This window comes from Opisthocomus hoazin, unplaced genomic scaffold (assembly GCF_030867145.1).
Source record: "Opisthocomus hoazin isolate bOpiHoa1 unplaced genomic scaffold, bOpiHoa1.hap1 HAP1_SCAFFOLD_272, whole genome shotgun sequence".
In the NCBI taxonomy this organism is placed as follows: domain Eukaryota; kingdom Metazoa; phylum Chordata; class Aves; order Opisthocomiformes; family Opisthocomidae; genus Opisthocomus; species Opisthocomus hoazin.
Genome location: NW_027448715.1, coordinates 22,801 through 42,048, shown reverse-complemented (window position 1 = coordinate 42,048; position 19,248 = coordinate 22,801). Strand labels below are relative to the sequence as shown.

The 19,248-nt window shown below is 64.6% G+C and overlaps 1 protein-coding gene across 6 annotated transcripts; it reads left to right on the top strand.

The window, feature by feature from the left end:
* The first annotated feature begins 26 nt into the window (after positions 1-26).
* LOC142359018 (uncharacterized) lies at positions 27-18,053 on the top strand. Of its 6 annotated transcripts, XM_075411887.1 has the most exons (9): positions 1,016-1,153; positions 1,513-1,848; positions 1,935-2,044; positions 4,585-4,695; positions 5,369-5,559; positions 8,676-8,785; positions 14,430-14,539; positions 17,079-17,188; positions 17,860-18,053. In XM_075411887.1, the coding sequence occupies exons 2-8, from the start codon at positions 1,827-1,829 to the stop codon at positions 17,145-17,147; spliced, it is 723 nt and encodes a 240-aa protein (XP_075268002.1). In that variant the 5' UTR covers positions 1,016-1,153; positions 1,513-1,826; the 3' UTR covers positions 17,148-17,188; positions 17,860-18,053. The 6 variants fall into 6 exon arrangements, with proteins under 6 accessions (XP_075267998.1, XP_075268001.1, XP_075268000.1 ...); XM_075411886.1 differs by lacking the exons at positions 14,430-14,539; positions 17,079-17,188; positions 17,860-18,053 and adding exons at positions 11,324-11,433; positions 12,105-12,315 and having other exon boundaries at positions 1,008-1,153; XM_075411885.1 differs by lacking the exons at positions 14,430-14,539; positions 17,079-17,188; positions 17,860-18,053 and adding an exon at positions 11,324-12,070 and having other exon boundaries at positions 1,008-1,153; positions 1,513-1,820.
* Positions 18,054-19,248: the final 1,195 nt, after the last annotated feature.

Below are 19,248 nucleotides of genomic sequence, written 5' to 3'. Positions count from 1 at the left end.
TCTGCCGCTCGAGTGGCGCAGGTGCTTTGCGCGCTGGGAGGAGCCGTGCCCTGTGTGTCCGGCGCTGCAATAAGGAACGCCTGTCTGCTTGCTGAAGTGCCCAAAGGGCTTCAGAGAGTCTTTGTGTTTGCCCAATGACGGCATCGTGGGCTCCAGCCGTGGGCCGGGGCTGGAAGAGCCCCAGGTGCGGGCAGCGGGGCTGATGGCGACGGCCCCTCCCTCTGCCGGTAGAGGGCCCGGTGCTGCCGTGCCGGGCCCGATGCGAGCCGAAGGAGGAGCGGAGCCATAGCCGGGTTGCGGCTGCAGCGAGGGAGAAGGTGAGCGCGGGGTATGGGGGGGGGGGTTGGATGGAGCGGCGGGTCCCCGGGGAAAAGCCCCCGGGAGAGCGGGGTCCGTGTCGGGGGCAAGGAGCGATGGGGGTGCGGCGCCGTGTCGGAGCCGCGAGTCGGGGTCTGCTCGGAGCCGGAGCCGGCGCTGGGCACCGCCCCCTGCCCCGCTGGCGCCGCCCCCGCCCCCGCTGGCGCCGCCCCCGCCCCCGCTGGCGCCGCCCCCGCCCCCGCTGGCGCCGCCCCCCGCCCCCGCAGGCGCCGCCCCCGCCCCCGCAGGCGCCGCCCCCCGCCCCCGCAGGCGCCGCCCCCGCCCCCGCAGGCGCCGCCCCCCGCCCCCGCAGGCGCCGCCCCCGCCCCGCAGGCGCCGCCCCCGCCCCCGCTGGCGCCGCCCCCGCCCCCGCTGGCGCCGCCCCCGCCCCCGCTGGCGCCGCCCCCGCCCCCGCTGGCGCCGCCCCCGCCCCCGCTGGCGCCGCCCCCGCCCCCGCTGGCGCCGCCCCCGCCCCCGCTGGCGCCGCCCCCGCCCCCGCAGGCGACACCCCCGCCCCCGCTGGCGCCGCCGGCGCCGCCCCCGCCCCCGCTGGCGCCGCCCCCGCCCTCGCTGGCGCCGCCTTCGCCCCCGTTGGCACCGCCCCCGGCCCCCGCTGGCGCCGCCCCCGCCCCCGCCGCCCCCTGGCCGCAACGCGGTACTGCAGCCCGGCGTTCGGCTCAGAGTGTGGCCCCTCCGGCGCGCCGTCGGCTCGTGGCGCATGCGCGGTGCGGCGGAGCAGCATGGCGGCGGGCTGGTGTTCGGTGCCGGGGCGGCGGGGGGAGCAGAGAGGCCAGCGGTGAGGCGGGGGCTCCCCTCCAGCGGGTGCGGGGGTGCGTGGTGGCTGCCCGAGGGTGGTGGGACGGGAAGCTTGGAGCCGGCCGCTGCGGCAGGCTGCAGGAGGCGAGCCGGGTGCGGGCAGCCCCGGGGCCAGAGGCGGGAGGTGACGGAAGGGAATGGGAGAAGGAGGCGGGCACCCCCCCCCCCCCCCAAGTCGGCAGTGCTCCCCCGGCCCCGCTCGCCCCGCGCAGCCTCCCCCAGCTGCCTCACGTCCCCTGAAGCCTGTGTCCCGGAGCGCCCGGCCTCCCCCAAGGCCCGTGGTGCGGGCTGCCTCGGCCTCCCTGAACGCGGTCGCCGCTGCTTGTTTATGTGTGGCAGGGGCTGCGCTGAGGACGCGTTTGTCCGTTCGTGCCCTGGGGATGCCGTTGGCTGCGCCCGCTCCAGGCTTGTGTGGGCTGCGTGTGCCGGGCCTCGCTGTGCTGGCGGCGTGGGGGCGAAAAGGGAGAGGCGGAGCGCTGAGTGGCTGCGGGCAGGAGGTGGCGCGGCTGAAGCTGGAGAGTCCCGAGAAGGCTGAAGAAGAAGAAGAAATGGAAGGCCACCTGGCTGGCAGCTGCCTGGCGCTGCGGGTGAGGAAGGCTCCCTCTTGGTAGCCCGCAGCAGGCCAGGCCGCCAGCGTGCCCCGCAGGGTCTGTATGTGTCACCAGCAGCAGCATGGTCCGGTTGTGGAGCGCGCGAGTGCGGCTGCGTGCGTAGGGAGCCTTGTCTCGTAAGAGCTGCGAGACATGGACGTTTTGTCTTAGGTGGGGGACAGCCAAGCGACCGGAGTTACGGAAGAGGAATGGAGGAGAGCAGGACGGAGAAGCGTCTGAAGCGGCAGAGTCTCCTGGGAGCGCGGAGAGCGAGAGCTGCGGTGAGTGGCGGGCCCTCGGGGCCCTGTCGCCCCTCTTCTGTGTCCCGAGCTGTCCCCTGGATCCTTCTCTCTCCCACGCTGCTGTGATTTTTTTTTTTTTTTTTTCTTTTTCCTTTTGTTTTCCTTTCCCTGTACCTCCCGTCTTCTGTCTGTGTGTGTGTTCTGCTCCCTCTCCCTCTTTTTCTCCCTTCAGAATTTCTCTAGCCGGCTCCCTGTCTTTATTTCTCTGTCCTGCTGGCTGTCCGGTCGTTTCTTACTGTACCTCCCTGTCCAGCCGGCTCTCTTTTTGCTCTCCCTTTTTGCCTTTCTCTCCTTCTCTGTCCTGCTTCATGGCCCTTTCTTCTCTTTCTCTCACTCTCTGTTCTCTAGCCCCTTGCTGGTTTGTTTTGGGGTTTCCCTGCACACACGCCCCCCGCCCCTTTCTTGGTCTCTTTGTCTAGATCTGACCCTTTCTTTGTTTCTCGGTCCCTTTTTTCCTGTTCACTGTCCTTTTTCTCTCTCTGTCTGTGTCCCCTGCGCTCCGTTGCCATCTTTATCTCTCCTTTCTTCTTCATCTCCTCCCCCTGCCCCCGTCTCTCTCTCCCTCTTTCGCGCTCACCGGCCTACATTTTCGTGCTCCGTCTCTGCAAGGCTCCTCGTCCCTGTATTCTTGATTTCTCTACCTCTCTGGCGTTTCCTTTCGACCCTTCTTTCTCTCTGAGCTTCTCGGTCTTCTCCCTTGTCTTATTTTCCTCTTCCTAGTGCTCTGCCCTGCTCCCCATCGCTTATTTTCTCTCTCCGTTTCTCTGCCCTGCTCCCCGTCCCTGTCTTTCTTTCTCCGTCCCCCTCGGCTGCTCCACAGCAGAGTTTTCCTTTCTCCGGCTCTCTGACCCGCTCCCCGCCCACCCAGGTTGACCGTCCCAGGTTTTGTTCTGCGTCTCCATCCTGCCGCTGTCCTCATCTATCCTTTTGTGCCCTTCTCTTTCTGTCTCTTTTCGTGTGTCCCCGCTGCTTTTTTTCCCATCTCTGTCCAGCTCCCTGTCCTTTCCTTTTTCCTCTTGCTGTCCTTTTGCCCTGCTTCCTCTTGCTGTTTTTTCTGCCTTTCTCTCTCTGCGCCATTCCCTCTCCCATCCTTTCTTTCTCGATCCCCCTGTGCAGCTCGCTGTCCCTTGTTTCCTTTCTCTCTTCCTCGGTATTTTTTTTCTTTCTCCATACCTCTCTCCCGCTGCCCGTCACGGTCGCATTTCTCCCCCCAACGCTGTCCTGCTCTGTCCCTTTTCTCTCTCTCTGTCGTTTTGTCCTGCTCCCTGTGTTTGTTTTTTAATTCCTCCCTCAGGGTCCCTCAGCCCGGTGCTGTTTTTTCCCTTCTCTGCCTCTGTCTCCTGCTGCCCAGCTGAGGCTTTTCCCCCTCCGTCTCTGTCCTGCTCCCCCGTCTCTTACTTGTGCCTGTCTTTCACTTTGTCCTGCCTCCTTGTCCCCTTTTTCTCTCTCAGTATCACCTTGTCCCGCTCCCTGTCCCTGTCTTTCTCTGACAATCTGTCCCGCTCCTTGTCCTTCTCTTTCCCTTTGCTGTTATTCCCCGTCCTTGTTCTGGCCTTTCTTCCTTCTCTTTCTGTCCTGCTGCCCCAGTGCCTCTTTTTCCACCGCTGTTGTTTCCTCTCGCCGTCCCTCTGTCCTGCTTCCTGTCCCCAGTTTTTCTGTCTCTCTTTCCTCGATCCTGCTGCCTGTCCCGGTCGTTTCTTGCTGTACCTGCCTGTGCAGCCGGCTCTCCCTTTTTGCCTTTCTCTCCTTCTCTTCCTGCTTCCCGGCCCGTTCTTGTCTTCCTCTCTGTCTGTCCTCTATCCCCTTGCTGGTTTGTGTTGGGATTCCAACCCTGACCACCCACCCCTTCTTCGTCTGACCCTTTCTTTGTTTCTTAGTACGTTTCTTCCTGTTGCCTGTCCCTTTTTCTCTCTCTCTGTCAGTGTGTCCTGCACTGCGTGGGACGGTGGTGGGAGGCTGAAAAAGGGTGGGAAGCTTGGGGGGGCGGAGTGGAGGCTGGAAGAGTAGGAGGTTGCAGAGGGGTGGGAAGCTGAATTAAGTAGAGGCCAGCAAAAAAGGGAGTTAGGAGGCTATCGAGGGGTGGGAGGCGGGGGGGGGGGGGGGGGCGAGGAGGGGGGGAGTAGAGGCCAGGAAAAAAAAAGGAGGCCGGAAAGGGGTGGGAGGCTGCAGAGGGGTGGGAGGCCGGGGGCGAGAGTAGAGGCCAGAAAAAAAGGGAGGCCGGAAAGGGGTGGGAGGCTGCAGAGGGGTGGGAGGCTGGGGGGCGAGAGTAGAGGCCAGAAAAAAAGGAGGCGGGGGGTGCGAGTAGAGGCCAGAAAGGCCCTTTTTTGTGGCTTCTTCCCTGTCTTTATCTCTCTTTCCTGCCTTGTTTACTCCTCTGATTCAAGTTCTCCTCTCGATCCGTGTGTTCTGCTTCCCACTCATCATATTCTCTCTTTTTCTCTGTCCTGTTCCTGAGGCTTCTTGTCTAGGAAGCCACGTCTCGTATGAGCTCTAAGACAGCCACATGCATTTTCTCTCAGGTGCAGGAGAGCCAAACGATTGGAGCTGCGGAAGAAGAAGGAGAAGAGAGAAGGGGAGAGAAACATCTGAAGTGTCAAAGTCTCCCGGCAGCACCGAGAGTGAGAGCTGCGGTGAGTCGTGGGCCCTCGGGGCCCTGTCACCCCTCTTCTGCATCCTGGGCCTCCCCGGCTCCCTCTCTTTCCCCCACTGCTACGATTATTTTTTTTTTTCTGCTCTTGTGTACCTTCTTTCTCCATCTGTCTCTGACTTGTCCCCATCTTTTAGGTCCTCCCTCTTTCTGCCCTGCAGCCCGTGGCATTTTTTTCCTTCTTCCCCTCTTTCTGTTCAGCTCCCGGTTACTAGTTTTGCTTTTCCTCCTACTCTGTAGCCTGTCAGTACTTTTGCTGTCTTTGGTGCTCTCTGTCTGCCTCCTCGTCCCTTGATTCGAGGCCTTCCTTCTCGGCTCCGTAGCACGTCACAGATCTACTGCTTTCTCCATGTCTATTCTATTCTATTTCCTCATCTCTCTTTGTCCAGGTCCCTGCCGCTATTCTTTTTTCCTCTGTCATGCTGCAGGGTTTTTTTTTGCATCTCCTTCCTGCTCCCCGTTCTTCATTTTCGGTCTGTGTCCTGCTCCCTCTTCTTCTTTCTGCTGCCGCTCTTGCTCTCTTGCTGCTGCTTCTTTCTCCGTCTCTGTGGGACTGCCTTGTCCCCGTCCTTCTCTCGCCGTCCCTTTCCCTGCTTGGTGCTTTCTCGTTCCACCGCCGCTGTCCAGCCACCTGTCACTTTTCTCCTCTCTTGTAGTGGCCTGCACCCTGCTCCTCATTTTTGGCAGCCTCTGCCGAGCAGCGCGTCGCTCCGGGAGGCGACGGACGGACTGTTCGCCGCTGGATCAACGGGCGCAGCTGCGGGAAGGAGTGCCGAGGTGTCGGAGGGGCAGAGGGAGCGTCGGGGGCCCCGAGCCCCGGAGCAGAGCGGCTCCCGGGACTGGCTGGGTGCGTGACTGAGTAAAGACCTGCGGTCCCTTTTGCCCTGGCGGCTGCGTTTGTGCTTGGTTTGCACGGGACGAGGGGCTGCGCCAGAGGCCAGGGGAGAAGGGGGACGGGCTGTGGGGCTGGGGCGACGGCCCCCTGTTCCTGCCGGGGTCCATCCGTGGGCCGGGGCCGGGGGAGCCCCAGGTGCGGGCAGCGGGGCTGATGGCGACGGCCGCTCCCTGTGCCGGTGGAGGGCCCGGTGCTGCCGTGGCGCGGGTGGCCGTGGAGGGGCCGGTGCTGCCGTGGCGCGGGTGGCCGTGGAGGGGCCGGTACGATCGCTGCTGCCACCCGGTGAGCAAAGTTCGGTACTGCGGCTCGGGTGGCGCCGTGTCCAAGGGCTCGCTGCTGCCACCCGGTGAGCAAAGTTCGGTACTGCGGCTCGGGCGGCGCCAATGCGCGGTGGCGCCGTGTCCAAGAGCTCGCTGCTGCCACCCGGTGAGCAAAGTTCGGTACTGCCGCTCGAGTGGCGCAGGTGCTTTGCGCGCTGGAGGAGCCGTGCCCTGTGTGTCCGGCGCTGCAATAAGGAACGCCTGCCTGCTTGCTGAAGTGCCCAAAGGGCTTCAGAGAGTCTTTGTGTTTGCCCAATGACGGCATCGTGGGCTCCAGCCGTGGGCCGGGGCCGGAAGAGCCCCAGGTGCGGGCAGCGGGGCTGATGGCGACGGCCCCTCCCCTCTGCCGGTAGAGGGCCCGGTGCTGCCGTGCCGGGCCCGATGCGAGCCGAAGGAGGAGCGGAGCCATAGCCGGGTTGCGGCTGCAGCGAGGGAGAAGGTGAGCGCGGGGTATGGGGGGTGGGGTTGGATGGAGCGGCGGGTCCCGGGGAAAAGCCCCCCGGGAGGGCGGGGTCCGTGTCGGGGGCAAGGAGCGATGGGGGTGCGGCGCCGTGTCGGAGCCGCGAGTCGGGGTCTGCTCGGAGGCGGAGCCGGCGCTGGGCGCCCGCCCCCGCCCCCCGCCGCCCCCGCCCCCGCAGGCGCCGCCCCCGCCCCCGCAGGCGCCGCCCACGCCCCCGCAGGCTCCGCCCCCGCCCCCGCAGGCTCCGCCCCCGCCCCCGCAGGCGCCGCCCCCGCCCCCGCAGGCACCGCCCCCGCCCCCGCTGGCGCCGCCCCCGCCCCCGCTGGCACCGCCCCGCTGGCGCCGCCCCCCGCCCCCGCTGGCGCCGCCCCCGCCCCCGCCCCCGCTGGCGCCGCCCCCCGCCCCCGCTGGCGCCGCCCCCGCCGGCGCCGCCCCCGCCGCCCGCTGGCGCCGCCGGCGCCGCCCCCGCCCCCGCTGGCGCCGCCCCCGGGCGGCATGGTCCGGTTGTGGAGCGCGCGAGTGCGGCTGCGTGGCGTAGGGAGCCTTGTCTCGTAAGAGCTGCGAGACATGGACGTTTTGTCTTAGTTGGGGGACAGCCAAGACACCCTCTGCCGGTAGAGGGCCCGGTGCTGCCGTGCCGGGCCCGATGCGAGCCGAAGGAGGAGCGGAGCCATAGCCGGGTTGCGGCTGCAGCGAGGGAGACGGTGAGCGCGGGGTATGGGGGTGGGGTTGGATGGAGCGGCGGGTCCCGGGGAAAAGCCCCCGGGAGGGCGGGGTCCGTGTCGGGGGCAAGGAGCGATGGGGGTGCGGCGCCGTGTCGGAGCGCGAGTCGGGGTCTGCTCGGAGGCGGAGCCGGCGCTGGGCGCCGCCCCCTGCCCCGCTGGCGCCGCCCCCTGCCCCGCTGGCGCCGCCCCCTGCCCCGCTGGCGCCGCCCCCTCCCCGCTGGCGCCGCCCCCTGCCCCGCTGGCGCCGCCCCCTGCCCCGCTGGCGCCGCCCCCCGCCCCCGCAGGCGCCGCCCCCGCTGGCGCCGCCCCCGCCCCCGCAGGCGCCGCCCCCGCCCCCTCAGGGCGCCGCCCCCGCCCCCGCTGGCGCCGCCCCCGCCCCCGCTGGCGCCGCCCCCGCCCCCGCTGGCGCCGGCCCCGGCCCCGCTGGCGCCGCCCCCGCCCCCGCTGGCGACGCCCCCGCCCCCGCTGGCGACGCCCCCGCCCCCGCTGGCGCCGCCCCCGTCCCCGCTGGCGCCGCCGGCGCCGCCCCCGCCCCCGCTGGCGCCGCCCCCGCCCTCGCTGGCGCCGCCTTCGCCCCCGCTGGCACCGCCCCCGGCCCCGCTGGCGCCGCCCCCGCCCCCGCCGCCCCCTGGCCGCAACGCGGTACTGCAGCCCGGCGTTCGGCTCAGAGTGTGGCCCCTCCGGCGCGCCGTCGGCTCGTGGCGCATGCGCGGTGCGGCGGAGCAGCATGGCGGCGGGCTGGTGTTCGGTGCCGGGGCGGCGGGGGAGCAGAGAGGCCAGCGGTGAGGCGGGGGCTCCCCTCCAGCGGGTGCGGGGGTGCGTGGTGGCTGCCCGAGGGTGGTGGGACGGGAAGCTTGGAGCCGGCCGCTGCGGCAGGCTGCAGGAGGCGAGCCGGGTGCGGGCAGCCCCGGGGCCAGAGGCGGGAGGTGACGGAAGGGAATGGGAGAAGGAGGCGGGCACCCCCCCCCCCCCCCAAGTCGGCAGTGCTCCCCCGGCCCCGCTCGCCCCGCGCAGCCGCCCCCAGCTGCCTCACGTCCCCTGAAGCCTGTGTCCCGGAGCGCCCGGCCTCCCCCAAGGCCCGTGGTGCGGGCTGCCTCGGCCTCCCTGAACGCGGTCGCCGCTGCTTGTTTATGTGTGGCAGGGGCTGCGCTGAGTTCGCGTTTGTCCGTTCGTGCCCTGGGGATGCCGTTGGCTGCGCCCGCTCCAGGCTTGTGTGGGCTGCGTGTGCCGGGCCTCGCTGTGCTGGCGGCGTGGGGGCGAAAAGGGAGAGGCGGAGCGCTGAGTGGCTGCGGGCAGGAGGTGGCGCGGCTGAAGCTGGAGAGTCCCGAGAAGGCTGAAGAAGAAGAAGAAATGGAAGGCCACCTGGCTGGCAGCTGCCTGGCGCTGCGGGTGAGGAAGGCTCCGTCTTGGTAGCCCGCAGCAGGCCAGGCCGCCAGCGTGCCCCGCAGGGTCTGTATGTGTCACCAGCAGCAGCATGGTCCGGTTGTGGAGCGCGCGAGCGCGGCTGCGTGCGTAGGGATCCTTGTCTCGTAAGAGCTGCGAGACATGGACGTTTTGTCTTAGGTGGGGGACAGCCAAGCGACCGGAGTTACGGAAGAGGAATGGAGGAGAGCAGGACGGAGAAGCGTCTGAAGCGGCAGAGTCTCCCGGGAGCGCGGAGAGCGAGAGCTGCGGTGAGTGGCGGGCCCTCGGGGCCCTGTCGCCCCTCTTCTGTGTCCCGAGCTGTCCCCTGGATCCTTCTCTCTCCCACGCTGCTGTGATTTTTTTTTTTTTTTTCTTTTTCCTTTTGTTTTCCTTTCCCTGTACCTCCCGTCTTCTGTCTGTGTGTGTGTTCTGCTCCCTCTCCCTCTTTTTCTCCCTTCAGAATTTCTCTAGCCGGCTCCCTGTCTCTATTTCTCTGTCCTGCTGGCTGTCCGGTCGTTTCTTACTGTACCTCCCTGTCCAGCCGGCTCTCTTTTTGCTCTCCCTTTTTGCCTTTCTCTCCTTCTCTGTCCTGCTTCATGGCCCTTTCTTCTCTTTCTCTCCCTCTCTGTTCTCTAGCCCCTTGCTGGTTTGTTTTGGGGTTTCCCTGCACACACGCCCCCCGCCCCTTTCTTGGTCTCTTTGTCTAGATCTGACCCTTTCTTTGTTTCTCGGTCCCTTTTTTCCTGTTCACTGTCCTTTTTCTCTCTCTGTCTGTGTCCCCTGCGCTCCGTTGCCATCTTTATCTCTCCTTTCTTCTTCATCTCCTCCCCCTGCCCCCGTCTCTCTCTCCCTCTTTCGCGCTCACCGGCCCTACATTTTCGTGCTCCGTCTCTGCAAGGCTCCTCGTCCCTGTATTTCTTGATTTCTCTACCTCTCTGGCGTTTCCTTTCGACCCTTCTTTCTCTCTGAGCTTCTCGGTCTTCTCCCTTGTCTTATTTTCCTCTTCCTAGTGCTCTGCCCTGCTCCCCATCGCTTATTTTCTCTCTCCGTTTCTCTGCCCTGCTCCCCGTCCCTGTCTTTCTTTCTCCGTCCCCCTCGGCTGCTCCACAGCAGAGTTTTTCCTTTCTCCGGCTCTCTGACCCGCTCCCCGCCCACCCAGGTTGACCGTCCCAGGTTTTGTTCTGCGTCTCCATCCTGCCGCTGTCCTCATCTATCCTTTTGTGCCCTTCTCTTTCTGTCTCTTTTCGTGTGTCCCCGCTGCTTTTTTTCCCATCTCTGTCCAGCTCCCTGTCCCTTTCCTTTTTCCTCTTGCTGTCCTTTTGCCCTGCTTCCTCTTGCTGTTTTTTCTGCCTTTCTCTCTCTGCGCCATTCCCTCTCCCATCCTTTCTTTCTCGATCCCCCTGTGCAGCTCGCTGTCCCTTGTTTCCTTTCTCTCTTCCTCGGTATTTTTTTTCTTTCTCCATACCTCTCTCCCGCTGCCCGTCACGGTCGCATTTCTCCCCCCAACGCTGTCCTGCTCTGTCCCTTTTCTCTCTCTCTGTCGTTTTGTCCTGCTCCCTGTGTTTGTTTTTTAATTCCTCCCTCAGGGTCCCTCAGCCCGGTGCTGTTTTTTCCCTTCTCCGCCTCTGTCTCCTGCTGCCCAGCTGAGGCTTTTCCCCCTCCGTCTCTGTCCTGCTCCCCCGTCTCTTACTTGTGCCTGTCTTTCACTTTGTCCTGCCTCCTTGTCCCCTTTTTCTCTCTCAGTATCACCTTGTCCCGCTCCCTGTCCCTGTCTTTCTCTGACAATCTGTCCCGCTCCTTGTCCTTCTCTTTCCCTTTGCTGTTATTCCCCGTCCTTGTTCTGGCCTTTCTTCCTTCTCTTTCTGTCCTGCTGCCCCAGTGCCTCTTTTTCCACTGCTGTCCTGCTCCCTGGCCCTTGTTTCCTCTCGCCGTCCCTCTGTCCTGCTTCCTGTCCCCAGTTTTTCTGTCTCTCTTTCTCGATCCTGCTGCCTGTCCGGTCGTTTCTTGCTGTACCTGCCTGTGCAGCCGGCTCTCCCTTTTTGCCTTTCTCTCCTTCTCTTCCTGCTTCCCGGCCCGTTCTTGTCTTCCTCTCTGTCTGTCCTCTATCCCCTTGCTGGTTTGTGTTGGGATTCCAACCCTGACCACCCACCCCCTTCTTCGTCTGACCCTTTCTTTGTTTCTTAGTACGTTTCTTCCTGTTGCCTGTCCTTTTTCTCTCTCTGTCAGTGTGTCCTGCACTGCGTGGGACGGTGGTGGGAGGCTGAAAAAGGGTGGGAAGCTGGGGGGGCGGAGTGGAGGCTGGAAAGAGGTAGGAGGTTGCAGAGGGGTGGGAAGCTGAATTAAGTAGAGGCCAGCAAAAAGGGAGTTAGGAGGCTATCGAGGGGTGGGAGGCGGGGGGGGGGGGGGGGCAGAGGCCAGGAAAAAAAAGGAGGCCGGAAAGGGGTGGGAGGCTGCAGAGGGGTGGGAGGCCGGGGGCGAGAGTAGAGGCCAGAAAAAAAAGGGAGGCCGGAAAGGGGTGGGAGGCTGCAGAGGGGTGGGAGGCTGGGGGCGAGAGTAGAGGCCAGAAAAAAAAGGAGGCCGGGGGGTGCGAGTAGAGGCCAGAAAGGCCCTTTTTTGTGGCTTCTTCCCTGTCTTTATCTCTCTTTCCTGCCTTGTTTACTCCTCTGATTCAAGTTCTCTCTCGATCCGTGTGTTCTGCTTCCCACTCATCATATTCTCTCTTTTTCTCTGTCCTGTTCCTGAGGCTTCTTGTCTAGGAAGCCACGTCTCGTATGAGCTCTAAGACAGCCACATGCATTTTCTCTCAGGTGCAGGAGAGCCAAACGATTGGAGTTGCGGAAGAAGAAGGGAAGAGAGAAGGGGAGAGAAACATCTGAAGTGTCAAAGTCTCCCGGCAGCACCGAGAGTGAGAGCTGCGGTGAGTCGTGGGCCCTCGGGGCCCTGTCACCCCTCTTGTGCATCCTGGGCCCTCCCCGGCTCCCTCTCTTTCCCCCACTGCTACGATTATTTTTTTTTTCTGCTCTTGTGTACCTTCTTTCTCCATCTGTCTCTGACTTGTCCCCATCTTTTAGGTCCTCCCTCTTTCTGCCCTGCAGCCCGTGGCATTTTTTTCCTTCTTCCCCTCTTTCTGTTCAGCTCCCGGTTACTAGTTTTGCTTTCCTCCTACTCTGTAGCCTGTCAGTACTTTTGCTGTCTTTGGTGCTCTCTGTCTGCCTCCTCGTCCCTTGATTCGAGGCCTTCCTTCTCGGCTCCGTAGCACGTCACAGATCTACTGCTTTCTCCATGTCTATTCTATTCTATTTCCTCATCTCTCTTTGTCCAGGTCCCTGCCGCTATTCTTTTTTCCTCTGTCATGCTGCAGGGTTTTTTTTTGCATCTCCTTCCTGCTCCCCGTTCTTCATTTTCGGTCTGTGTCCTGCTCCCTCTTCTTCTTTCTGCTGCCGCTCTTGCTCTCTTGCTGCTGCTTCTTTCTCCGTCTCTGTGGGACTGCCTGTCCCCGTCCTTCTCTCGCCGTCCCTTTCCCTGCTTGGTGCTTTCTCGTTCCACCGCCGCTGTCCAGCCACCTGTCACTTTTCTCCTCTCTTGTAGTGGCCTGCACCCTGCTCCTCATTTTTGGCAGCCTCTGCCGAGCAGCGCGTCGCTCCGGGAGGCGACGGACGGACTGTTCGCCGCTGGATCAACGGGCGCAGCTGCGGGAAGGAGTGCCGAGGTGTCGGAGGGGCAGAGGGAGCGTCGGGGGCCCCGAGCCCCGGAGCAGAGCAGCTCCCGGGACTGGCTGGGTGCGTGACTGAGTAAAGACCTGCGGTCCCTTTTGCCCTGGCGGCTGCGTTTGTGCTTGGTTTGCACGGGACGAGGGGCTGCGCCAGAGGCCAGGGGAGAAGGGGACGGGCTGTGGGGCTGGGGCGACGGCCCCCTGTTCCTGCCGGGGTCCATCCGTGGGCCGGGGCCGGGGGAGCCCCAGGTGCGGGCAGCGGGGCTGATGGCGACGGCCGCTCCCTGTGCCGGTGGAGGGCCCGGTGCTGCCGTGGCGCGGGTGGCCGTGGAGGGGCCGGTGCTGCCGTGGCGCGGGTGGCCGTGGAGGGGCCGGTACGATCGCTGCTGCCACCCGGTGAGCAAAGTTCGGTACTGCGGCTCGGGTGGCGCCGTGTCCAAGGGCTCGCTGCTGCCACCCGGTGAGCAAAGTTCGGTACTGCGGCTCGGGCGGCGCCAATGCGCGGTGGCGCCGTGTCCAAGAGCTCGCTGCTGCCACCCGGTGAGCAAAGTTCGGTACTGCCGCTCGAGTGGCGCAGGTGCTTTGCGCGCTGGGAGGAGCCGTGCCCTGTGTGTCCGGCGCTGCAATAAGGAACGCCTGCCTGCTTGCTGAAGTGCCCAAAGGGCTTCAGAGAGTCTTTGTGTTTGCCCAATGACGGCATCGTGGGCTCCAGCCGTGGGCCGGGGCCGGAAGAGCCCCAGGTGCGGGCAGCGGGGCTGATGGCGACGGCCCCTCCCTCTGCCGGTAGAGGGCCCGGTGCTGCCGTGCCGGGCCCGATGCGAGCCGAAGGAGGAGCGGAGCCATAGCCGGGTTGCGGCTGCAGCGAGGGAGAAGGTGAGCGCGGGGTATGGGGGTGGGGTTGGATGGAGCGGCGGGTCCCGGGGAAAAGCCCCCGGGAGGGCGGGGTCCGTGTCAGGGGCAAGGAGCGATGGGGGTGCGGCGCCGTGTCGGAGCCGCGAGTCGGGGTCTGCTCGGAGCCGGAGCCGGCGCTGGGCGCCGCCCCCTGCCCCGCTGGCGCCGCCCCCTGCCCCGCTGGCGCCGCCCCCTGCCCCGCTGGCGCCGCCCCCGCCCCCGCAGGCGCCGCCCCCGCCCCCGCAGGCGCCGCCCCCGCCCCCGCTGGCGCCGCCCCCGCCCCCGCTGGCGCCGCCCCCGCCCTCGCTGGCGCCGCCTTCGCCCCCGCTGGCACCGCCCCCGGCCCCGCTGGCGCCGCCCCCGCCCCCGCCGCCCCCTGGCCGCAACGCGGTACTGCAGCCCGGCGTTCGGCTCAGAGTGTGGCCCCTCCGGCGCGCCGTCGGCTCGTGGCGCATGCGCGGTGCGGCGGAGCAGCATGGCGGCGGGCTGGTGTTCGGTGCCGGGGCGGCGGGGGAGCAGAGAGGCCAGCGGTGAGGCGGGGGCTCCCCTCCAGCGGGTGCGGGGGTGCGTGGTGGCTGCCCGAGGGTGGTGGGACGGGAAGCTTGGAGCCGGCCGCTGCGGCAGGCTGCAGGAGGCGAGCCGGGTGCGGGCAGCCCCGGGGCCAGAGGCGGGAGGTGACGGAAGGGAATGGGAGAAGGAGGCGGGCACCCCCCCCCCCCCCAAGTCGGCAGTGCTCCCCCGGCCCCGCTCGCCCCGCGCAGCCTCCCCCAGCTGCCTCACGTCCCCTGAAGCCTGTGTCCCGGAGCGCCCGGCCTCCCCCAAGGCCCGTGGTGCGGGCTGCCTCGGCCTCCCTGAACGCGGTCGCCGCTGCTTGTTTATGTGTGGCAGGGGCTGCGCTGAGGACGCGTTTGTCCGTTCGTGCCCTGGGGATGCCGTTGGCTGCGCCCGCTCCAGGCTTGTGTGGGCTGCGTGTGCCGGGCCTCGCTGTGCTGGCGGCTTGGGGGCGAAAAGGGAGAGGCGGAGCGCTGAGTGGCTGCGGGCAGGAGGTGGCGCGGCTGAAGCTGGAGAGTCCCGAGAAGGCTGAAGAAGAAGAAGAAATGGAAGGCCACCTGGCTGGCAGCTGCCTGGCGCTGCGGGTGAGGAAGGCTCCGTCTTGGTAGCCCGCAGCAGGCCAGGCCGCCAGCGTGCCCCGCAGGGTCTGTATGTGTCACCAGCAGCAGCATGGTCCGGTTGTGGAGCGCGCGAGTGCGGCTGCGTGCGTAGGGAGCCTTGTCTCGTAAGAGCTGCGAGACATGGACGTTTTGTCTTAGGTGGGGGACAGCCAAGCGACCGGAGTTACGGAAGAGGAATGGAGGAGAGCAGGACGGAGAAGCGTCTGAAGCGGCAGAGTCTCCCGGGAGCGCGGAGAGCGAGAGCTGCGGTGAGTGGTGGGCCCTCGGGGCCCTGTCGCCCCTCTTCTGTGTCCCGAGCTGTCCCCTGGATCCTTCTCTCTCCCACGCTGCTGTGATTTTTTTTTTTTTTTTTCTTTTTCCTTTTGTTTTCCTTTCCCTGTACCTCCCGTCTTCTGTCTGTGTGTGTGTTCTGCTCCCTCTCCCTCTTTTTCTCCCTTCAGAATTTCTCTAGCCGGCTCCCTGTCTTTATTTCTCTGTCCTGCTGGCTGTCCGGTCGTTTCTTACTGTACCTCCCTGTCCAGCCGGCTCTCTTTTTGCTCTCCCTTTTTGCCTTTCTCTCCTTCTCTGTCCTGCTTCATGGCCCTTTCTTCTCTTTCTCTCCCTCTCTGTTCTCTAGCCCCTTGCTGGTTTGTTTTGGGGTTTCCCTGCACACACGCCCCCCGCCCCTTTCTTGGTCTCTTTGTCTAGATCTGACCCTTTCTTTGTTTCTCGGTCCCTTTTTTCCTGTTCACTGTCCTTTTTCTCTCTCTGTCTGTGTCCCCTGCGCTCCGTTGCCATCTTTATCTCTCCTTTCTTCTTCATCTCCTCCCCCTGCCCCCGTCTCTCTCTCCCTCTTTCGCGCTCACCGGCCCTACATTTTCGTGCTCCGTCTCTGCAAGGCTCCTCGTCCCTGTATTTCTTGATTTCTCTACCTCTCTGGCGTTTCCTTTCGACCCTTCTTTCTCTCTGAGCTTCTCGGTCTTCTCCCTTGTCTTATTTTCCTCTTCCTAGTGCTCTGCCCTGCTCCCCATCGCTTATTTTCTCTCTCCGTTTCTCTGCCCTGCTCCCCGTCCCTGTCTTTCTTTCTCCGTCCCCCTCGGCTGCTCCACAGCAGAGTTTTTCCTTTCTCCGGCTCTCTGACCCGCTCCCCGCCCACCCAGGTTGACCGTCCCAGGTTTTGTTCTGCGTCTCCATCCTGCCGCTGTCCTCATCTATCCTTTTGTGCCCTTCTCTTTCTGTCTCTTTTCGTGTGTCCCCGCTGCTTTTTTTCCCATCTCTGTCCAGCTCCCTGTCCCTTTCCTTTTTCCTCTTGCTGTCCTTTTGCCCTGCTTCCTCTTGCTGTTTTTTCTGCCTTTCTCTCTCTGCGCCATTCCCTCTCCCATCCTTTCTTTCTCGATCCCCCTGTGCAGCTCGCTGTCCCTTGTTTCCTTTCTCTCTTCCTCGGTATTTTTTTTCTTTCTCCATACCTCTCTCCCGCTGCCCGTCACGGTCGCATTTCTCCCCCCAACGCTGTCCTGCTCTGTCCCTTTTCTCTCTCTCTGTCGTTTTGTCCTGCTCCCTGTGTTTGTTTTTTAATTCCTCCCTCAGGGTCCCTCAGCCCGGTGCTGTTTTTTCCCTTCTCTGCCTCTGTCTCCTGCTGCCCAGCTGAGGCTTTTCCCCCTCCGTCTCTGTCCTGCTCCCCCGTCTCTTACTTGTGCCTGTCTTTCACTTTGTCCTGCCTCCTTGTCCCCTTTTTCTCTCTCAGTATCACCTTGTCCCGCTCCCTGTCCCTGTCTTTCTCTGACAATCTGTCCCGCTCCTTGTCCTTCTCTTTCCCTTTGCTGTTATTCCCCGTCCTTGTTCTGGCCTTTCTTCCTTCTCTTTCTGTCCTACTGCCCCAGTGCCTCTTTTTCCACCGCTGTCCTGCTCCCTGGCCCTTGTTTCCTCTCGCCGTCCCTCTGTCCTGCTTCCTGTCCCCAGTTTTTCTGTCTCTCTTTCTCGATCCTGCTGCCTGTCCGGTCGTTTCTTGCTGTACCTGCCTGTGCAGCCGGCTCTCCCTTTTTGCCTTTCTCTCCTTCTCTTCCTGCTTCCCGGCCCGTTCTTGTCTTCCTCTCTGTCTGTCCTCTATCCCCTTGCTGGTTTGTGTTGGGATTCCAACCCTGACCACCCACCCCCTTCTTCGTCTGACCCTTTCTTTGTTTCTTAGTACGTTTCTTCCTGTTGCCTGTCCTTTTTCTCTCTCTGTCAGTGTGTCCTGCACTGCGTGGGACGGTGGTGGGAGGCTGAAAAAGGGTGGGAAGCTGGGGGGGCGGAGTGGAGGCTGGAAAGAGGTAGGAGGTTGCAGAGGGGTGGGAAGCTGAATTAAGTAGAGGCCAGCAAAAAGGGAGTTAGGAGGCTATCGAGGGGTGGGAGGCGGGGGGGGGGGGGGGGCAGAGGCCAGGAAAAAAAAGGAGGCCGGAAAGGGGTGGGAGGCTGCAGAGGGGTGGGAGGCCGGGGGCGAGAGTAGAGGCCAGAAAAAAAAGGGAGGCCGGAAAGGGGTGGGAGGCTGCAGAGGGGTGGGAGGCTGGGGGCGAGAGTAGAGGCCAGAAAAAAAAGGAGGCCGGGGGGTGCGAGTAGAGGCCAGAAAGGCCCTTTTTTGTGGCTTCTTCCCTGTCTTTATCTCTCTTTCCTGCCTTGTTTACTCCTCTGATTCAAGTTCTCTCTCGATCCGTGTGTTCTGCTTCCCACTCATCATATTCTCTCTTTTTCTCTGTCCTGTTCCTGAGGCTTCTTGTCTAGGAAGCCACGTCTCGTATGAGCTCTAAGACAGCCACATGCATTTTCTCTCAGGTGCAGGAGAGCCAAACGATTGGAGTTGCGGAAGAAGAAGGGAAGAGAGAAGGGGAGAGAAACATCTGAAGTGTCAAAGTCTCCCGGCAGCACCGAGAGTGAGAGCTGCGGTGAGTCGTGGGCCCTCGGGGCCCTGTCACCCCTCTTCTGCATCCTGGGCCCTCCCCGGCTCCCTCTCTTTCCCCCACTGCTACGATTATTTTTTTTTTCTGCTCTTGTGTACCTTCTTTCTCCATCTGTCTCTGACTTGTCCCCATCTTTTAGGTCCTCCCTCTTTCTGCCCTGCAGCCCGTGGCATTTTTTTCCTTCTTCCCCTCTTTCTGTTCAGCTCCCGGTTACTAGTTTTGCTTTCCTCCTACTCTGTAGCCTGTCAGTACTTTTGCTGTCTTTGGTGCTCTCTGTCTGCCTCCTCGTCCCTTGATTCGAGGCCTTCCTTCTCGGCTCCGTAGCACGTCACAGATCTACTGCTTTCTCCATGTCTATTCTATTCTATTTCCTCATCTCTCTTTGTCCAGGTCCCTGCCGCTATTCTTTTTTCCTCTGTCATGCTGCAGGGTTTTTTTTTGCATCTCCTTCCTGCTCCCCGTTCTTCATTTTCGGTCTGTGTCCTGCTCCCTCTTCTTCTTTCTGCTGCCGCTCTTGCTCTCTTGCTGCTGCTTCTTTCTCCGTCTCTGTGGGACTGCCTGTCCCCGTCCTTCTCTCGCCGTCCCTTTCCCTGCTTGGTGCTTTCTCGTTCCACCGCCGCTGTCCAGCCACCTGTCACTTTTCTCCTCTCTTGTAGTGGCCTGCACCCTGCTCCTCATTTTTGGCAGCCTCTGCCGAGCAGCGCATCGCTCCGGGAGGCGACGGACGGACTGTTCGCCGCTGGATCAACGGGCGCAGCTGCGGGAAGGAGTGCCGAGGTGTCGGAGGGGCAGAGGGAGCGTCGGGGGCCCCGAGCCCCGGAGCAGAGCAGCTCCCGGGACTGGCTGGGTGCGTGACTGAGTAAAGACCTGCGGTCCCTTTTGCCCTGGCGGCTGCGTTTGTGCTTGGTTTGCACGGGACGAGGGGCTGCGCCAGAGGCCAGGGGAGAAGGGGACGGGCTGTGGGGCTGGGGCGACGGCCCCCTGTTCCTGCCGGGGTCCATCCGTGGGCCGGGGCCGGGGGAGCCCCAGGTGCGGGCAGCGGGGCTGATGGCGACGGCCGCTCCCTGTGCCGGTGGAGGGCCCGGTGCTGCCGTGGCGCGGGTGGCCGTGGAGGGCCCGGTGCTGCCGTGGCGCGGGTGGCCGTGGAGGGGCCGGTGCTGCCGTGGCGCGGGTGGCCGTGGAGGGGCCGGTACGATCGCTGCTGCCACCCGGTGAGCAAAGTTCGGTACTGCGGCTCGGGTGGCGCCGTGTCCAAGGGCTCGCTGCTGCCACCCGGTGAGCAAAGTTCGGTACTGCGGCTCGGGCGGCGCCAATGCGCGGTGGCGCCGTGTCCAAGAGCTCGCTGCTGCCACCCGGTGAGCAAAGTTCGGTACTGCCGCTCGAGTGGCGCAGGTGCTTTGCGCGCTGGGAGGAGCCGTGCCCTGTGTGTCCGGCGCTGCAATAAGGAACGCCTGCCTGCTTGCTGAAGTGCCCAAAGGGCTTCAGAGAGTCTTTGTGTTTGCCCAATGACGGCATCGTGGGCTCCAGCCGTGGGCCGGGGCCGGAAGAGCCCCAGGTGCGGGCAGCGGGGCTGATGGCGACGGCCCCTCCCTCTGCCGGTAGAGGGCCCGGTGCTGCCGTGCCGGGCCCGATGCGAGCCGAAGGAGGAGCGGAGCCATAGCCGGGTTGCGGCTGCAGCGAGGGAGAAGGTGAGCGCGGGGTATGGGGGTGGGGTTGGATGGAGCGGCGGGTCCCGGGGAAAAGCCCCCGGGAGGGCGGGGTCCGTGTCGGGGGCAAGGAGCGATGGGGGTGCGGCGCCGTGTCGGAGCCGCGAGTCGGGGTCTGCTCGGAGGCGGAGCCGGCGCTGGGCGCCGCCCCCGCCCCCGCCGGCACCGCCCCCGCCGCCCCCGCCCCCGCAGGCTCCGCCCCCGCCCCCGCAGGCTCCGACCCCGCCCCCGCAGGCTCCGCCCCCGCCCCCGCAGGCACCGCCCCCGCCCCCGCAGGCGCCGCCCCCGCCCCCGCAGGCACCGCCCCCGCCCCCGCTGGCGCCGCCCCCGGCCCCGCTG